This window comes from Choloepus didactylus, chromosome 1 (genome assembly GCF_015220235.1).
Source record: "Choloepus didactylus isolate mChoDid1 chromosome 1, mChoDid1.pri, whole genome shotgun sequence".
Lineage (NCBI taxonomy): Eukaryota > Metazoa > Chordata > Mammalia > Pilosa > Megalonychidae > Choloepus > Choloepus didactylus.
This window is the reverse complement of record NC_051307.1, coordinates 20,015,832-20,035,391: the sequence shown is the minus strand read 5'-3', so window position 1 is coordinate 20,035,391 and position 19,560 is coordinate 20,015,832. Positions and strand designations below refer to the sequence as shown.

General features: G+C 38.4%; 2 protein-coding genes across 3 annotated transcripts in view; one reads left to right on the top strand and one right to left on the bottom strand.

The window, feature by feature from the left end:
* MAP3K7CL (MAP3K7 C-terminal like) overlaps positions 1-4,218 on the top strand; it is a 39,692-nt gene extending 35,474 nt beyond the window's left edge. The window contains exon 6 of the mRNA XM_037832804.1: positions 3,093-4,218. Coding sequence (XP_037688732.1) covers positions 3,093-3,273 — 181 coding nt within the window. The 3' untranslated portion in view covers positions 3,274-4,218. The remainder of the gene's footprint in view (positions 1-3,092) is intronic.
* A 2,449-nt stretch (positions 4,219-6,667) lies between these two features.
* LOC119531473 overlaps positions 6,668-19,560 on the bottom strand; it is a 165,150-nt gene continuing 152,257 nt past the window's right edge. Inside the window, exon 3 of one of the 2 annotated variants that reach the window (XM_037832773.1) lies at positions 6,668-7,263. The gene's annotated coding sequence lies outside the window, so the exon portion shown is untranslated. Of the gene's footprint in view, positions 7,264-10,302; positions 10,325-19,560 lie in introns of those variants that run through there. The other variant, XM_037832780.1, reaches the window with a different exon arrangement.

The following is a 19,560-nucleotide window of genomic DNA, read 5'->3' as shown; positions in this document are numbered from 1 at the left end:
GCTTGTTGGGAGGATCAAATGAGATAATAAGGGGGCAGGGGTGAAGCTTATATTTGTGAAGCAATGCTAAATATGTTTTTGTAAAAAACAGAATTAGTTATGATGGCCATGGTACCATTCATTTATTTCTGCAGTCAAACTGGAATGTTTTGGTTGGCTTCCTGTAAGTTATTTGCCTCTGAGTTAACTTATTCTTCAATTATTCATGCAGCAAATATTTATTTGCTCTTATATCCTAAAAACCATGCAGGATCTAAAGATTGATGAGATTCATGAGAGCCCAAAGGAGCTTTTTGTTCGGTTCAAGTTTCCAGATTATCTTCAATTTGTCCCTGATGGGGCACATTCTTTCAATGCCTGGCTTCACCCAGTGCTCGCCAGATTGGGCACTCAAGGCAGTCCACTGGGTGCAGGAAGAAAGTGTTACAACTTCTCTTCTGATTTGCTTGTTGTCCTTTTTCTGGGTTAACGTTTAATTTTGATGCAATTTCAGACTTACAGAAAAGTTGTGAAAGCAATATAAAGAACCCCCACATATCCTTTACATATCCTTTCCCCAGATTTACCAGATTTAATGTAATTAAAATTTTTCCAAGTTACTTTATTCTCCCCCCCCCACTCCCTCTCTCTGCCATCATGCCCATTGCTTTCAGTGAGTATTTTTAAGAACAAAAGGACATTCTTTCACTTAATCTCAGTACAAGAATTAAAATCAGGAAATTATGCATTGATACAGTACCATTATCTAATTTACAGCTTCCCAATAATGCCCTCCATAGCTATTTCTTTCTCAGTCTAGGATTTTTCCGTACATTCAGTTGTCATTTCTCTTCGTCTCTTTAAGTCTGAAACAGTTCTTAACATCTTTGAAGAGCATAGGCTAGCAATTTTGGAGAATTCCTCTCAATTTGAAGTTGCCTGGTATTCCTTGTGATTGGATTCAGGTTATGAATTTTTGGCAGAGCAACCACAGGTATGATGATGTGTCCTTCTCATGGTGTGTGATATCTATTTATCCCATTACTGGTGATGTCAAGTTGAATGACTTGGCTGAAGGTGCTGTCTAGGATTCTCCGTACTTTTCTCCTTTACATTGGATAAGTAGTTTTGTGGGGAGATACTTTGAGACTCCGGAAATCTCTTGTTCCTCATCAGACTTTCACCCACTAATTTTAGCGTCCAATCTCATCCTCTTAAATCGCTGTTTTTAGGTACACTTTATACTGTACAAAATATATCAGTATAACAATTCATGTATGTAATTTATGAATGAATACATGCACATACATGGAAATATCTTGAGTTTGGGCTCAAAGATTTTTTTTTTTACTAATAGTATTGCACAATCAAAAATGTTTGGAGACCAGTGACCTAACTCAATAAGATGGCTAAACTATATGTTCTAGTTCTGGATTATTGAAATATTACAAACTGGTTTTTTTTGATCAAGAACTCCCCCTCTCTCCCAGTGCCAGGAGTTAATTTCCACTATGAATTGAATATTATTGCTGTTCTGCAATTTATACTTTACTTTCTTCTTCTCTTCATATTATATAGTATCAGATCAGTATTTAACCAGGGAAGAGGGCAGAGGGGAGGTTTTTAGAAATGTGAGTAACAGAAGGGGCAAGCCAAAGGCAAAAAGGGAAAAGGTATTAGTAGTGATGAATGTAAGGATGACAGTATTTGACATATTACACATTAAGGCAGAGTTGTTGCCACCTTAGAACAGGTATTTGAAACTGTTTACTGAAAAACATCCATAGAGGCTCAGTGGCTTTGGCAGGGGGGAGGGAGGGGTGTCAGAGAATGAAGGGAGCCCAAGAGGAGGAGGCTTGGAGACAGAGGCTGTGACAGTGTATCCCATGCTGTGGTCACTTGAGTAGAATGTTCATGAATTTTGCCATCGTGGCCCTATTATTTACTTAAGAATTTTCTTTGTCAGCCTTACATAAATGTTTTAGTCTCATCTTAGGGCATAAGATCTATGAAATCACGGGTTTGATATGTTGGTTTTATATTTAAAAATATATGTAAAAAATGTTCAAAATTCTTAAAATAAACAACAGTTTGGGTAGATACTACTTAAGCAATCATCTAATGTAACATCAGTGGGGCAAAGCCCTCCCCTTAGGAAGCCATCTAGGAAACAATTGTAAAGGTTGGCTTACATATCTGAAGAACATTTACCAGCTGTTGTCCACCCCACAGATGAGAAGGAAATGTGGCATAAGCTTATATTGAGGCAAATGGGAATTCAGATCTGGTCTAGTTTAGGAGTAACTGTCCAATGTAAGGGGATCAGACCTGTATCCCACTGGATGGTCTGGTTTTTAAATCTAAACCTGGACTGCAAGTCTTTAGCTCCTTATTATGCATATTTACATCAATGAATTATTGACAAATATTTACTGAGAACTGAAATTGTTTAAGGTATTATTACTTCAAGTGTCCTGAAGTGCCCTCATCCTGTTTCCTAAATGAAGAGTGAGGTCAGCACCAAATGAGCTGCTCTATTTTGTAAACTGAGGCTGCAGTATGTATGTAGGACTAGGAAAAGACATGGAAAATAATATCTCTAAGAAAGGAGTTGGGATTCTTTAGTTCTAAGAAACCTACTAAAGATTCGTTAAACTCCGAAATGGGAAAAAAAGGAAGACAACAACTGAAGTTTGGAGGACAAAGATTAGGTAAGGGACAAATTAAGTTCTCCCACCCAAAATACAATAGGCAAGATCTTAAATTACACAGAAATTATAAACTAATTTTGCCAGAGTTTTTTCTCTAAATTAATTATAATTATTTATAATTTGTCATAATCTTTAAAAGATCACTTTTTTTTTGGACTATTACAGGACCTATTGGGATTTTTGTGTATGTTTAGTATGTTGGATCTGTCTGGTAGAGGGTCTGGAATAAAATAAAGGGATCTAAAACTTGTAAAGCTGGAATAATAATAGTTGGAGGCATATAAATTTGTTAAAAATTTAGGAAAGTAGAGTAAGACATTCTGCATCCATTTGCTATTACTACATAATTTAATGTGTTTGCATTAAATGTTATCCTTCTTCCTCTCCCCCTGGAATCTTCAGAAAGGAGCTCCTTGCCAAGTTTGATCAGGCGGAAAAGGAGAAGTTGGATGCTGCGCAGCTGGCTCGAGAATATGAGGCATTGGCAGAGGAGAATCGGACGTTGAAGTTGGCCCAGTCGCAATGTATAGAACAACTGGAAAAACTTAGAATACAGTATCAGAAGAGACAGGGCTCATCCTAACTTTAAATTATTCATTGTGAGCATAACAGCTGCTGTGCGCTGGCCAAAAAAAAAGTTTCAATTTAAAGGATAGAAGTAAAAGCTGTTGCTTCTTTTTATTACTCACATGGCCAATATCTATCATGAGTTTAATGCTTGCCAGTTTCTGGTGTGAAAGGATATTTTATTTTAAGAAAGATAAATAAAGTGAATTTATTCCCATTATATGTTTTCAGAAATCAGAATTCTTTTTCAAAGATTTTTTTTTTTTAATTTAGGAAGATATAACTATATTGAACATCAGGGTACAAAAAGATAGAATATTGACTGACCCCACTAAGAAACATGAGCTGAGCAAGTTAAGCCCCGAAACAAACTGAAGAGATGCTCGCTGCAGTTCCACGTCTGTGTATTTTAAAATTTCATGCCTTTAGTATTTCAAATCTAAACTGTCAGAAACTTCTCTGTGCATATTTATATTCACCAGTCAGATTTAATCTCTCCATGATTGATTGTGTTAAACATACATGGTAATATATCATAAAAGCATTTATGTGAAAATATTAGCAGAAAGCATGTTTGTGCCCAAAGCATATTTGCCAGTGCTAACTTGCTGTTGTAATCAAAACCAGATAAGGTCACATTTTCTTCATGCCCCATTACCTCACGCTAAACACTTCTGCCTTTGCTTGTGTGTGTTCTGGGGATCGGGGGAAATGGTAAAGTATTGTTTGGACATCACTTTGGTGAATTCCCATGCAAACATCAGTGAAATTATCACTGTCACTTTGTTTTGGATTTAAAGGAGATGTTTTGGTTCAATAATAACTAATAGGAATATCAGAATAAATTGAAGATTAAAGTGATTTTTCCCTGGTTCTCCCTATCACCATATTTTCCCAGATTGGTCTTTGTTATACGTCCATTTCTATTCACGTAATTTTTTTTCATTAAACATGGATCAAAACTGTCTGTTTGTGTTTTGCCTCTTTCTTATCCCCATTAAGCTAAAAGTTGGAATTGCCTAAGTCTAGTCAGAATTTGTTCTTAGTTGTATTTGCATGTGCCAAGAAAGGAAAGAAGTCTCCTTTCTCGGGAAGTTCTGTGGTTTCTCCATAAACAGCTCAGTGCTCTGATACTTCAGGATACAAATGCATCATTTTCAGTATTTGTCTAAAAAGCATAAAAAAGAATACTTAATCAAAACAATAAAATAGCCCGAGATAGACTCGCGGTTCTCAATCGGGGTGATTTTGTCCCCTTCAGGGGACATTTGGCAATGTCCGGGGATAGTTTTGATGGATTATGACCGGGGATGAGGGTACTACTGGCATCTAGTGGGGAGAGGCCAGGGATCTGCTGAACATTCTGGCATGAAGAGGACAGGCCCCCACAACGAAGATTCGCCTGGCCCAATCTGTCAATAGTGCCGCAGTTGAGTCAGTTGGGCCAGGCTAATCTCTGGGCAGTTTCAGCAAATGCCAAGGGGGAGCACACGGCCCAGCCACCTGCTTCTTGCCGTGTAGGGCAGAGACCACGAGGGTCCTTAAGCACCTCGACACTCAGGTTCCTAATGTGTAAAATGAAGTTTTTCCATAGATCACAAAAATTCCCTCCAGTTTTAATGTTTGGTAATCCAAGTTAGCCCTAAAGCCGCTTTAACATTTGACCAAAAGTGAAAGTCACTATTGTCCTGGCAGGACCTGCTCTTTCAGTAAACACAAAGCTTATAAATACTAATACAAAGGAGGGATTATTCACTACATTTGTACAGATTAAGGGTTAATGGATGGGGAGGAAGAAAGGTACCTTACAAACCTTTAAAGACAAAAATTAGTTTTTGGTTATTGCCGATCTGATTTACAGAATCAAGAAATTCAGGCCCCTTGTAGAAAATGGAGGCTGGAGAAATAGAATCCCCAAATCTCTTTGCTTTACCAGAATGAAAATAGTTTAACAGGGTCAAAATGTTTGAACACCACTGGTATTATATTAAGTAAATAGTTTTTGAGTATATTGAGTAAATGGTTTTTGTATCTGTGCTAGTCTCAGCCTGAAATCTTTTAACAAAAGATATAAATTTATGACTCAAAAGCAATCAGTTCCCTTGAAGTGTGTGGGATTTAAGCCAATTTTTAGTCAGTAAAACATGAAAGCATCATCTACTTTTGTAGCATTGTCAGAAATATAAGGCAAAATATCTTACATTATCAATCTTCTCTTTTCATTCATTTGACAAGTTTCCACCAGTCTTATTTCTACTGCATATTTTCTGTATGACAAGGACCATCTAAGAATTTTCTGTCCTCAAACATATTTACAATATTCTTGATATTAGCAATAATAATAATCTTCTAGAGCATTCAGAATGAGTGTAGGGGTCCTATTAATATTATGGGGAAGGTGCTTCCTTTAGAGCCAGAATTAAAGGAAAATGTAACCCATGTTATCTTCTGCAATTTCTCTGCTAAAGAATTTGCTTTCCATGGGCCATTTAGTTTGTGTAGTCATGAGAAGAATGTTGTTGCACACGCCTGGAAGCCAAATATCTAACCATTGGTATTGGCGGAGCACATTTCTCTATCTCATCTGGGTACCTGGGCTTGGATGTATTATTGTCTCAGTACAAATAAGGCACTGAAAGACATGTGGATTTCAAATTCAATTCAACAAAAAATTAATATGCACTTAGTGAGTACAGTGCAGGGCAATAGCTACAGAGGATGCAAAAATGAATAACACAATCCAGCCCTCAATATGCTTCCAATTTAGTAACAAGAATAGCACATGGACTCCACTTCCTGGAACACAAGAACACACATATGTAGTTTACAAAAGGAGTTCAAAGAAGGAATGACATGAGAAAAGACTGTGCTAAGAAAGCATGGGGTCAGAGCCACACATTTAGCAGTAGTCAGTGATCCTCCCTTATGAGAGTATATATAATGGGATATTAAAAAATTAAGTTGGAAGTTTCCACTGAGCCATGGTTGTGGGGGATGTTTGGACAAAGGAAATATTTTGAAAAGGGGAGTGAATGATCATGCCTGGACTTTCAGGAAATTAATCTGGTTTCAGTGTGTGAGATGGATTGCACTGAATAGAGATAGAGAGAAGTGTTAAGAGGCAAACAGAGAAAAGCATGCAAGAAGAGTCTTAGCAACTGAAGGGGAATAGCAGACTAGGTGGGATGGAAAAGATGCACAGAAAGTAGAATCCACATGGCTTACAATGGATTTGATGAAGATGAAGAGAGCTAACATTTAATGAGCCCCTTCTCTGTGTCAGACCATGCTATGTGATTTGTATAGACTGTACTATTTGATTCTTACAACAACCTGCAAGGTAGCTATAATTATCCCCATTCTTACAAACCAAAAATAAGGTTACATAATTTGTACAAAGTTCCCCAGAGCAGAGATCCATTCATTCATTAATTCATTCATTCATTCAAAATTTACTGAATGCCTATGCTTTGCAAGGCATCCCAGAAGATGCTACGGACATGATGGTGAACAATAGAAACATGGGTCCTGGTCTCAAGGAATCCTTAGACTAGTGGGGGAGGTAGACATTTGCCTAAATACCCACATTGGATAGTTCTAAAATATGCCCCCAAATTCCCTCAAAATTTGGATCTTAATTCCTCTCCCTTTGAGTGTGGATTGGACCTAAAGTCTTGTTTCTAACAAATAAAACAGAAGTGACTTCAGGACTAGGTCATAAAAGGCATTGGCGCCACCTTCTCAACAACTGTCTCTGGGATCACTCACTCTGGGGCGAGTTGATTGCCATGTTGTGAAGAGTTACTAAGCAGGCCTGTGGGCTCATATGGTGAGGAACTGAGGCCCTTGGCCAACAGCCACATGACGAACTTGGAAGCAGATCCTCCAGCCCCAGGCAAAGCTTCAAATGACTGCAACCCTGGCAAACACCTTGAGTACATCCTCATGGGCATCCCTCAGCCAGAATCACCCAGCCAAGCCACTCCTGGTTCCTTATTCTCAGAATCTGTAAGATAATAAAAGTTTGTTAATTGAAGCTGTGCTGGTTTGTATATATTAGGTCCCCCAGGAAAAGCCATATTCTTTAATCCAGTGTTGTGGGATATTTGGATTAGATTGTTTTCATGGAGATGTGACTCACCCAACTGTGGGTGACAACTCTGACTGAATTATCTCCACGGAGGTGTGGCCCCACCCATTTGGCATGGATCTTGATTAGTTTACTGGAGCCCCTTTAAAAAGAGTCACACAGGCCCTGACGCTGACACTTAGAGACACTTAGAGATGCAGACAGAAGAACATTTGGAGATGTTAAGCTAAGAGATGAAGCCCAGAGATTGTCTTGGGATATGCTAAGACAGGACCTCCAGGCACTTAGAGAGAAATGTCCTGGGAGAAAGAACCAAGAATGCACAGGAGCTAAGAGAGGAGCTGAAACACAACCCGGGATCAGCAGACGCCAGCCACGTGCCTTCCCAGCTAACAGAGGTTTTCCAGATGCCATCAGTCATCCTTCAGTGAATGTATCATTTTGTTGATATCTTAGTTTGGACACTTTTATGGTTTAGGACTGTAAACTTGTAACCACATAACCCCCCTTTTTAAAAGCCAGTCCATTTCTGGTGTTTTGCATAATGGCAGCCTTAGCAAACCAGAACAGAAGCCAACAAGTTTTGGGGTAATTCCTTATGTGGCAATAGATAAAAAAAAAAAAAAAAAAAAAAAATACACCAAAAAACTAAGTAAGTGCCAAAAGGAAAAGAAACACAGTTTATGAATTTGAAAAAGAAATCTGAGATGAGGAGTCTGTGAATGTTTCCTTAGGGTAGTGACTGCTGAGCTAAGATCTGATGGATGAGTATGAGCTAAAGAGGCAAAGAGGGAAGGTGGAGGAAGAAGATCTAGATAGAGTGAAGACGTGCAAAGTCCCTGTGGAATGTTAAAATACTTGAAAGAAGGACAGTGTGGCTGAGCATGAAGTGATAGGGAGAATGTGGTGCAAGATGAGTTTGTAGTAGAAGGCAGGAACTAGAAGGTCATTTTGGAAATTTGGGCCTTCATCCCAACAGTGACGGGAAGTCACTGTAAGCACCAGGTTAAGATGATCAGATTGCATTTTGAAAAGACTATTCTGCCTGATGATAACCCCAAGACATCAAGCCCATGACTGGAAAGATGATTATGCAAAAAGAAGAAAAAGGGAAGTCAGGAGAAGAAGCAAGTTTAGGGATGAATGATAATGAAGATATGGACTTGGAAGCCATTTTTGAAACTTTTTGTTATGGAAAACTTCAAACATTTACAAAAATAGAGAGAATAGTAGGATGAACCAGATAGACTTATCATCCAACTTCTCCAACTCTCAACTCATGGCCAACCTGGTTTCATCTGTACCCCAGAGACTCCTGCCCCTCACACAACAAGATTACAAATCACAGAATATTATTGCAGCTATAGAAATATAATTTCTTATAAAAGCTAAGGACCTTTCTTTAAACATTGCTACAATAGCATTATCACACCAAGAACGAAACACACCTCATAATAAGTTCTCGATATCATCATGTATTTAGTGTTAAAATATTCCAATTTTATGTTTCATAGTCTTTATATATGTACATATAAATATATGTGGCTTTTGTGTCTGGCTTCTTTTACTTAGCATAATGTTTTCAAGGTTTACCTGTGCTGTAGAATCTATCAGTACTTCATTCCTCTATACGACCGAATAATATTCTATTGTACAGACATGTCACATTTTGTTGATGGCTCCGCTGCTCTTTACTCTGCAACTTTTTTAAAGAAATCTTTTAAGACGGTTCTACATTGTCTTATAGAATTTCCCACATCCCAGATTTTCTGTTGCCCTGATGTTATTTAACATGTTCCTCTGTCCCCTGTATTTCCTGTAAATTGGTAGATAAATCTAGACTACTTTACAGGTAGCATTGTCTGCTTTGGAAGTCATTTGAATGGCTGTGACATTATAAGTCAGGAGAATGGATAGTGTCACCAAAGTGACAGTGAACATGGCAAAGAAGAGAAAGCCTAAGGCAGAAGGCTGGCAGCTTATGTTTGCGGCCAGAACATGAGCTCTGGGCTTGACGACTTTGCAACATGAGGTAAGCATTAGAGAACAGGTGGACTGTAGCAGTTTTCATGAAAAGGAAGATTATTCGTGTCACTAAATTAAAGATGTTAATGGAGACAACAGAGGCTGACTCAGGCTGCCTTTTATGCCACCAGACCACTTGAGATTGCTGAGGGTTTACTGATTCTCTCAGGAGAAAAATATTCATTAAAATGGTTTTCCAAGTGAAATGTGTACACTACAGATAACCCTAGTGCGCACTCTAAGTAACTTCAAATAAGGTAACTGAAAAAAGGACACTCTTAAAACAATTTTTTTTACCTGTCTTGGTTATTTTTAAAGAGTGATAAAAATCAAAATGGGAACATACAAAATCATGTGAAACATGAACATAGAAAGCTCAGTATACAAAATCTGATTTTAACCCATGAAGCTGACAGAACAAAACTCCAAATTCTCTGAATACCTTTCCAGCTTTAACATTCTATGTTTTCATTAACTGGGAATATGTTCTTTCATTTCTCCCTGAAAGAAAAATATATTCTATCCAGGGGAGTTTGAAGCTATAGTGTTAAACTGATACCCATTTCATTTCACTGTTGGAAATTTGAAAATGCCCGTATTCAGCCCTTTTATGGGGACATTTCTCAGGCTCCTTTGAGGGCAGAAGGATAAAGGGGCAGTTTTTAAGTGTGTAGGTTATTGAAGTTATGATAACAACCATAAAGTGGTAACCTGAGCCAGTCACACAAAACTGGAAAACAAGGTTTCTACCTAAGGAGTTTTGAAAACCATTTATTGGCTGCTTTTGGATGCAGGAGTTAGGACAAGCATTCTGAGTAGGACTGAGTCAGTGTATAAAGGAGGAACCAAGTTTTTTAACAGCTAAGAGAAGAAGAATTTGCATTTGCAAACTGCTGCACTCTATCTGTCGCTGAACATGTTTGGGCAGTGGCTGTTTTCTCAGGTCTGAGTCCTGAAAAGGAAAAGATAAAAAGAGATAATGGGACCAGGTAAGATGATATATGAAACAGCTTTCCCCCTAGCTTCTTAATCGCCTGCTCACTTCTCATATGATCCACTTCTCATAAACAGAGTAAGTGCTGAACAAGCTGCTTTTCCCCCAACATTCCTGTAAATAAGGATATGACTCACAAGCCCTGCATCCTCCAAAATGCCATAGATACGATGGTAAATTGACTGCTTAAAAATAGCTGGAGAAAAGCAACAAATTGGCCGTGGGTTTTCGTTGGTTTGTTTTAGTTTTGTTTTGTTTTTCATTTCAATTGTGATTGTTTCTAGCCCCAAGTATCTGAGAAATTTGGTTTGCCAATCAATTCTTTGAGATTTGGGGATTTCTGGAAACTAACAGCGTGATCGCAGTGGTCAGATCTCAGATCCCAAGCAAGAAACAAGACTCAAGACTCCTTACAGACTCACCATGGACTGCATGCAAATCTCTATTTGGTTGTACTTTCTCCTTTTTGGTAATGTAGAGAGTGATGAGTGTTGAGGGCATTGAATGCACCCAAACCTTTCCTTTCCCCCCAACTTGTTACACAATGATTTCAATGTTAAATGCAGATATTTAGGGGGCTAATCATAATAGCAGTGGTAATAATAATATTGAACTTAGTGACTGGCTTTATTGACATTTAGCTAGCTGATCCAGAAATGGCAACAATGTACCCTCTTTTTCGGTGGCCAGTTGTTGAAACCCTCCAAAGTGGGCTGTCTGGCAAAGCTGCGTTTGAGTTTGCGAGTTAGGATTAAGATGCAGGTACAGACTCTCCATTTCCCCTAAATCTCAGTCTAACTTCTTTTAATCTAGATGCTGGTAGGAAAAAGAGAACTCAAACACGGGGAGTTAAGGAGCACTTAATGAAGGGACAAAGCTGGGCCAGAGTTACAGGAAATCAAAGAAAGCTAAGCATTTTGGGAATAGCCACCTCAGAAAAGCTTCCCTTAGGCCTTCAAGGATAAGCGGGGAAAGGGATGGGTTGGAGGGAGCAGTTACCAAACCTGGCATGGGTTGTGGTGGTATGAGAGGCTTCCCCCATGGTTCTCCAAAAGAGCTGTCCTTTGGTGGGGGGTACAACCACAGCCCTACCCGGGGCCTGGCAGGGAGAAGCTAGGAAAATAAATAAATAGCCCAATCTTTCTGTCCTTCTGTCCTTGTATCTTCTTAATGCTTGGCCAAAGCCAACTGGAAGCCACAGAGCAAGGGAGCCTGGTTGGTGCAGTCCATGGAGGCTGGTGTCCCAGAACACAGAACAGGTGGAGAAGGATGGAGAGTGGATCTGGAGGAACAAATGAAGAGGTTCCAGGACAGACCACCAACCAGCAAAAGAGACAGGCATGCTTCAGAAGCTAATAAAGATTGCCAGATGACCAGGCTTGTGTTTTTAATCCAGGGATTTTTGCCTAGTAGTAAAGCCCCATTAAATGTCTAGAAACCTGAACAAGGAGGACCAGGAACTCATCTTCCCTGGAGATGAATCAGGTACAGACTTGCCAGATAAAATATAAGATACCCAGTTAAAATTGAATATCAGATGACAGATGTATAGCAGATACTTTTTAAATAAAAGTCCTAACCCTGTATGGTACATCCACTAAAAAAAAGTTGTTTATCTTAAATTCAATTTTAACTGGGCACCCTGTGTTTTTTATTTGCTAAATGTGGCAATTCTAATCAGGGAGATGGTGTGGGAGAAGGCTTTGCAAATGTCTCAGTATAAACCTCCCACGACCTGCCCTGGCCTCTACCTCAGTGTGCTCAGTGGGAAGAAAGTGCTCTGGAAGTAGAAGCAGAATATGGTATAACGTTCCCAAAACCATCACCTTTCAACACTGGTGTTTGAAATGTTAATAAGTATTTATAAAAAGAAAAGAAAGAAAACAGTGTCTCATGGTCAAATAAATTACAGAAACACTGGACCAAAAAGAGTTGAAGGGGTCCCTCAGTTTAAAGATTTCTCCTGGCATTTAATGCAAACATGCACTGTGATACCAATAATAGTGTTTCCTTATTTTATTTAAAAACCACCACAACAAACAGGCCCCTAATATCCCTTTGTTCCACTGTGACCATAAGTTTCCATTTAAATGCAGCTTAAATTTAACAGTCATTTTAGTGTCCATCATGTTAAAATAGAATTTTATTTTTGTCTCATAATCTTGCTTCAAGGCTTAATTTGCATTTATAAAGATTTGCATTTATAAAGCTCCCCACGAATGTTTGCAAAGTGATAGCATTATATTTAATATGATTGTAGATTGTCCACTTGATACTGAATAGTTTTACTTAGCTTAATATGAGGAATCAATTAAAACCAAATTATCATCCAAGCAGTGATGATTCTAGATTATTCAGAGAGAAAAATGAGGATAAAACCATCAGCTTTCTCTGCTTCACAAGGTTATTTTTAGAAACAATGAAGTAATGTTGTGAAAGGCTGTGCAAAATATTAGGGGCTGTACAAAGTTTGTCACTGTTACCCTCACTATAGAGCTGGTGAGTTAATGCAGCTCTCTTTGTAGTCATTGGTATTTGAGCTAATTTGTTGCCGGATCCGTAAATCTAATTGGCAGCATGCAAGGGGAGAGAAAGGGAGGTGTATCAATTAGGATTAGAATCAGCTGCAAGGAGCAGAAAACTCCCCAAATAGCAATGGCTTGAAGAAACTGGATTCTGACATCTCTATGTCAAAGGGCTGAGCAGTCCTGGGCTGATACATAGGCTCTGCTTTATGAAATCTGGAGGGCCTCAGATTTCTCTTCCAATATTGAGGTATACTCTTCATTCTCATGGTCCAGGATGGTGGCTCCAAGTTCCAGAGAAGTGAGGGAAGAGACAAAGAAGAGGAGTGGGGCAACAGAGTGGGCTGGCTCTCCCAGAAGCTGCCACAAGATGCTTTCATGGAACTTAGCACAGAGGAAAGAGAGAGGGGATATGGGTTGAAGTATGTAGGAGGGGAGTGCCAATAGGAGACGTGGCCGCATAAGGGGATCTCAAACACTTCAGGGTGGTTGTGGGTCAGCAGTGATGTTGGTGAGGGCTTTTATTTTGGGAGTTGATCAAGAATACAGCCATTACAGGAATTCAGGCTCTTCATTCATCAAATTAGTAGCAATATCTTTTTCTATCCCACCAGATGAAAGTTTAGGAGATATTAATCATATCCAGACTGCTTCATTTTTTAACACTTATCCAGAGTGTTTTAAATACAACTATTTCTACAAATAAAAAACTCTGTCACATTGTCCAGTGATGCATATTTGTGTTTGTGTGTGTGTAAAATGTGGAAATAAATTTCACAGCATCAAGGCATATTTTAGAGCATCTTTTAGAGAAATGTCTAGCTGATTTTTTTTTTTTTGGTTTGACTTTTTTTTTTAATTAATATTGATTTACATACCATACAATCATCCAAAGTATATAATCCACTGATCACATTACCCATCATATAGTTGTTTCATTCATCACCCAGATCAATTTTTTTAACATTTTCCTTGTACCAGAAAAAGTGAAAGCAAGAATAAAAAAAAAAAGAGTAAAAACAGAAGACCCAAATTGTCCCCCACTTCATTCTTCCTTTAGTTTTTTTTTTGCCCCCTTTTTTCTATTCATCCATCCATACACTGGTACACTGGACAAAGGGGAATGTGATCCCACATGGCTTCCAATCACATTGTCACCTCATAGCTACACTGTTATACAATCGTCTTCAAGACTCACGGGTTCAGGGTTGTAGTTGGATAGTTTCAGGTATTTACTGCTAGCTATACAATTCATTAGAACCTAAAAAGGGTTGTCTATATTGTGCATAAGAGTGCCCACCAGAGTGACCTCTCAGCTCCTTTTGTAATCTCTCAGCCACTGAAACTTATTTCATTTCATTTCACATCCTCCTTTTGGTCAAGAAGATGTTCTCCATCCCAAGATGCTGGGTCTACATTCCTCCCCGAGAGTCATGTTGCCAGGGAGATTCACGCCCCTGGGTGTCAGATCCCACGTAGTGGGGAGGGCAGTGATTTCACCCGCCAAGTTGGCTTAGCTAGAGAGAGAGGGCCACATCTGAGCAACAAAGAGGCATTCAGGAGGAGACACTTAGGCACAATTATAAGCAGGCCTAGCCTCTCCTTTGCAGTAACAGTCTTCCAAGGGCAAGTCCCATGATAGAGTGCTCGGCCCATCAAACCACCAGTCCTCAATGTCTGTGAACACATCAGCAACCATCAAGGTGGAGAAGCCCAACACCCTTGCATTCTCCCCCAGCTCCTCAGGGGGGCTGTCCACATTTTTTTCATTTTTTTTTTTTTTTTAGATTAACTATTAACTGTATCTCACACACACACACAAAAAAAAACCTAAAAAAAAAAAAAAAAAAACCATACAATAAAAAAGCATTTCAAACAAACCAAAACAAGGGAATAAGAAAAAGACAACTAACCTAAAATAACTACTTTACTTCCAACATGTTCCTACTCTACCCCAAGAAAATAACCTAATATAGCAACATTTCTGTGAACTTGTTCCTACCATATCCACCAGAAATTAACAAACCATAGTCATTCCTGGGCATTCCCAGAACATTAAATTTACCCTTACAATGTAGGGTCCCCTACATTCAACATTATAAACCATTTATTTTACATTTTTCAATATTAACATTAGTGGTAGCATATAATATTTCTCTTTTTGTGCCTGGCTTATTTTGCTCAGCATTTTTAAAAACAATTTTATTCTGAAATATTTAAAGCACCCAATAGAATGAATATGTTACAGACACATATGTAATATACAATTAAAAAAATGAACACTCATGTACTCCTCCTTCAATACCTTTGAGCAATCTCTTTGTGTCTCACCTACCTTCCTTCCAGAGGTATCTGCTATTTTGTATTTATCACTCCTTTGCTTTTCTTTATAGTTTACCATATGTGCACACTTCTCGGAATAATATATTGTTTAGTTTTGCTACTTTTTCAATTTATAGTTTGTTTTTAGGCCCTCTGTTTTACAGCATTGATTAATACATCTCTCCCTAGGCCAATACCACACTGTCTTATTATTATGGCTTTCTAGTATGCCCTTAACTATTCTTTGAACTTTACTCTTCTAAGTGAGTATCTAAAATGATACTGTCATGGTCAATAGAACACCATGTTGGATTTTGTTTGGAATTAAATCTGTGGCTACAATTAAATAAGTGGCTACAATACTTATATCAATATATTCAGATCTATCTATACATGATATCGTTTCAGCAAAGAAACATTTATCTCTCTATTTAAGGCTTTATTAATATCTTTTAGTAAAGTTTTCAAATATTCTCTCTAAAGAATCTGTACACTGTTTGTTGGGTTTATTCCTGGATACCTTTGTTGCTAATCTAAACCGTATGGGAGTTTGGGGATCATGAAGCCAGTGAGAATTCTCAAGTGAGATTTTTGTTTTTCTTCTCTACTCAGAGTCAGTGCTGGAATAAATAAATTTCCTTGCTGTTAGCTTTTGTGAGACTGCTTTTCTTTTTTTTCTTTATTTTATTATTTATTTATTTATTTATTTATTTATTCATTCACTCATTCATTCATGCTTACCAGGAATGCATTCCTTCAAGGGACTAATCTGAATTCATGTTCTCAGTGGGCCTACCACTGTCTCCAGTCCCCTAGGCATGGCATTTAGTTTAAGCCCTTGTCTGGTTCTGTCCAAAGTGTGGCCTTTGGGCCAACAGCTTTATCATCACCAAGGAGCTCATTAGAAATGCCAATTCATGGGCTCCACTCTGACTTATTGAATCAGTGTCTATGGGATAGGGACCCAGGAATCTGTTTGACTATGATCTTCAGGTAATTCTCATGCATAATGAAGTTTGAGATTCACTACTCCAGGTCACTGCAGTTGGTAGATGGCTTTGGTGGGTTTCAGTCCTCATGGATCTGTGTTCCTACTTGTGCTTCATCCCCAGAGGATTTTCCTTGTTTTCTTGTTAGTCAACCTTATAATAAAAAGACTTTAAAAATATTGTATGTAGCAGTTTTATGTATTTGTAGCAGAATGGCTTAAGGATATTTGGTCTGCCTTAATGCCTGAAAAGGAAGTAAGGATGATGATTTTTGTATAGTAATAAACTCCACCATTTCCTTTTTCTTACACCAGGTCAAGTTTGTCAAGGGTGAAGGATGACAAAGGGATGTTCTGACAATGGTGCCAAATTACCTTGTTTGGTTCCCGGACTGGAGATTTTGAAACCACTTCGTTGGTGAGGGGAAGAGTCACCATTTTATAAGAGGTCTAGTCCTTTATTGTATAAGCAATTATCCAGTTCCTGTAAAAATCACCAATAAGAAGTTTTCTCTTTTCTTAAAATCCCCACAAAGACAAACTGCACCTAGCTCCTAATGGTTATCTCTCAAAATCATTCCTTTCTTGTTTTCTTCCATCCGTGGGAGAGAATGAGAATGAGGGCTCCCATATAGTCTACGGTTCTTTCTTGGATTCCAGTATTAGGTCATCAGACTAATCATTGGGCAGAAAGTTCTGCAGACTTTTATCTTTAGCTTTTAATTGATTACTTAATCAACTGATTACTTAATACAAGTTTTACTTAGCATCATGAACAACTACATAATTTTCAGGGCCCACAGAAAAATGAAAATTTGGGGTGTCTTGTTAAAAAATTATTACGAATCTCAAGACAGTGACTGTAGAGTATTAAACATAGTTTAGGGTCCTTCTGAGTTGGAATCCTGCGCAACCATGAAGCCAGCTCGGCTTAGCATTATCATTTAGCACAATGATGTCTTGGAAGTCCTCAAAAATATCTCATCTAAACCCCTCTCACACCCTTCAAGTCATTAACTCTTTTGTTTCAACCAAAATCATTATTTCTGCACAGCACTATGGGACATGAGAGGGTCTGATAAGAAAGAATTAATTGGCTTTAACTTGGTTTTTCCCTATTTTTTTTTCCTGAAATATCAGAGCTCATAGCCATTTTTTCTGTCTTCTGACTCTCTTTGGCACAACTCAGTATCTTAGATAAGCTTCTTAGTACTGTATATAAATATGGTGAACATCTGTGTAACTATTTGTATGGGAATGACTACTATCAAATAAATTAAGAATATTCTTCAAAGGCCCTTGACATCCAACATAGAAAAACGATCTGTAAGAATTTAAGTCATCCACATAGGTTGCTATATTTGTCTGGGGTCTCCAGACAAATAGAACCAACAGGATGTATCTGTAAATATTATGAGATTTATTACAGGAATTATTTCATGCAGCCGTAGAGATTGGTAAGTCCAAATTCCGGGCTTCAAGTTGGGAACTCGGATGAAGGTTTTGATGAATTCCCCAGGAGAAGCTGGCTGGCTGAAGTGGAGATAGAAATTCTTCTTTTTGACTGCTGAAATCATCAGTTCTCTGTGGAAGGCCTTCAGCTGATTAGATGAGACTTGTCTCATTGCTGAAGGCAATCTCTTTTGTTGACTGTCGATGTAATCAGCCATTGGTGCAATCAACTGACTAATGATTTAAATCCATGAAATACCCTCACAGTAACAATTGGGCCAGTGCTTGTTTGGCCAAACAACTGGACACCATAACCTAGCCAAGTTGACACAAGAAATTAACCATCACAGGTGTATAGAGAATTATTTAACCAGGGAGATGTGATATACCTGGATCATAGTGTATTTATAAGGCAAATTATATATTCTAAAGTGGCTTCTGATTGCCTTATTTCCCATGATAGTCTGTCTTCACATACTGTATATAACTTAAAATTCCTGCCTTCACATTTGGTGCAGAAAGCTACCAATAGTTGACCATTTGTTCAAGTCTATCACCTGTCTATAAATAAAGATTCAGCTAGAAAAATGGTAAATTCTTACATCAACAGTTTACTGATTGCTTACTTTGTCCTGCAAAGATGACTGAAAAACATACGGTTAATCCAAAGGACATTGATTCAGAAGCAGCTTTATTCAATGAGTTTTACTAGTGACTTCCTTCCTTGGCTTTTTTTTCCTTGTGTTTGCTCTTTTAGGGTTGGAATCCTACAATTATCATCATCACTACTGTATAGAATATGACTTGATCATAGAGGAATTACCGCATGAAGAGTGAGTGAAGTCACTGAAAGTTAATCAGAAAGTAGCTCTGGTGACAACCATCAGTCTCAGGGGAGCACTAAGAGTTGGAAGGAGTTGTCAGAGGGTAAAAAAAAAATGGCTCTTCGATGGAATAGAGGAAGTAGTACTGAATGGGAGAGAGGCAAAGCTCACTGAGACAACAGGTCACATTCTGCTCTGCAGTCTTAAGAAGATACTCAGACGATATAGAGGAGGAAAAAAGCCAGCTCAGAGGTCAGAGAAGGCTGATGTAGTTAGAGAGAAAACAGCTGTTATCACTTAACTCTTTGAGGGAAAAAAAAACTATTAAAAAAAAGCTGATGGCACCCAAAGACAGCAGCATCATTGGATCAAACAATCTTGAACTAAACAAAAAAGTTTATTTATCAATTAAACATTTCTTGAACTCTGACTATGTGGCAAGCACCATGGCAGATCTTGGGAAAATGGAGATGGACGAGGTATTGCACTTTCTGGCCCTTGATCACTGCTCTGATCTTACCACTGCTCCCCTCCTGGGATTCTATACTCTGGCTGGTCATAACTATTCATAATGCTAAGTAAGAATGTCATGCTCTCTCTTACTTTCAGCTCTTATTCATGCTGTTCTTGTTGCCTGGAATGTTCTCTCTCCCTGCTGTCATCTGGCTAACTCCTATTAATCATTTAGATCTCAGTCAAGATGTTATTTCCTCCTAAAAGACTTCTTTGACCTCTGAAGATGAGTTTGGTGACTATCCTATGGGTTCTCAACTCATCCGATTTAGAATTTATCCCACAGAGGTAGCATTGCTTTCTGACATGCCTGTTTTCCAGAATGAGCTGGAGCTCCTCGATGGCAATGGCTGTGCCTTGTCCATGCACCTACCTCAACACTTGGGCACCTCGTAGGGAGTTGAATTTTTGCTAAGTGAAAAGAGGAATAAAAGAATTAATGAAGATCCTATCTCTGCTCTCCTGACAACATTTATTGAAAACAATTATGCATGGACACTGTGCTGGTGCTTAGTAGTGGAATGTGGGGAAGGGCGTGTGTGAATTATGGTGACACAGAAAGAATTAGAC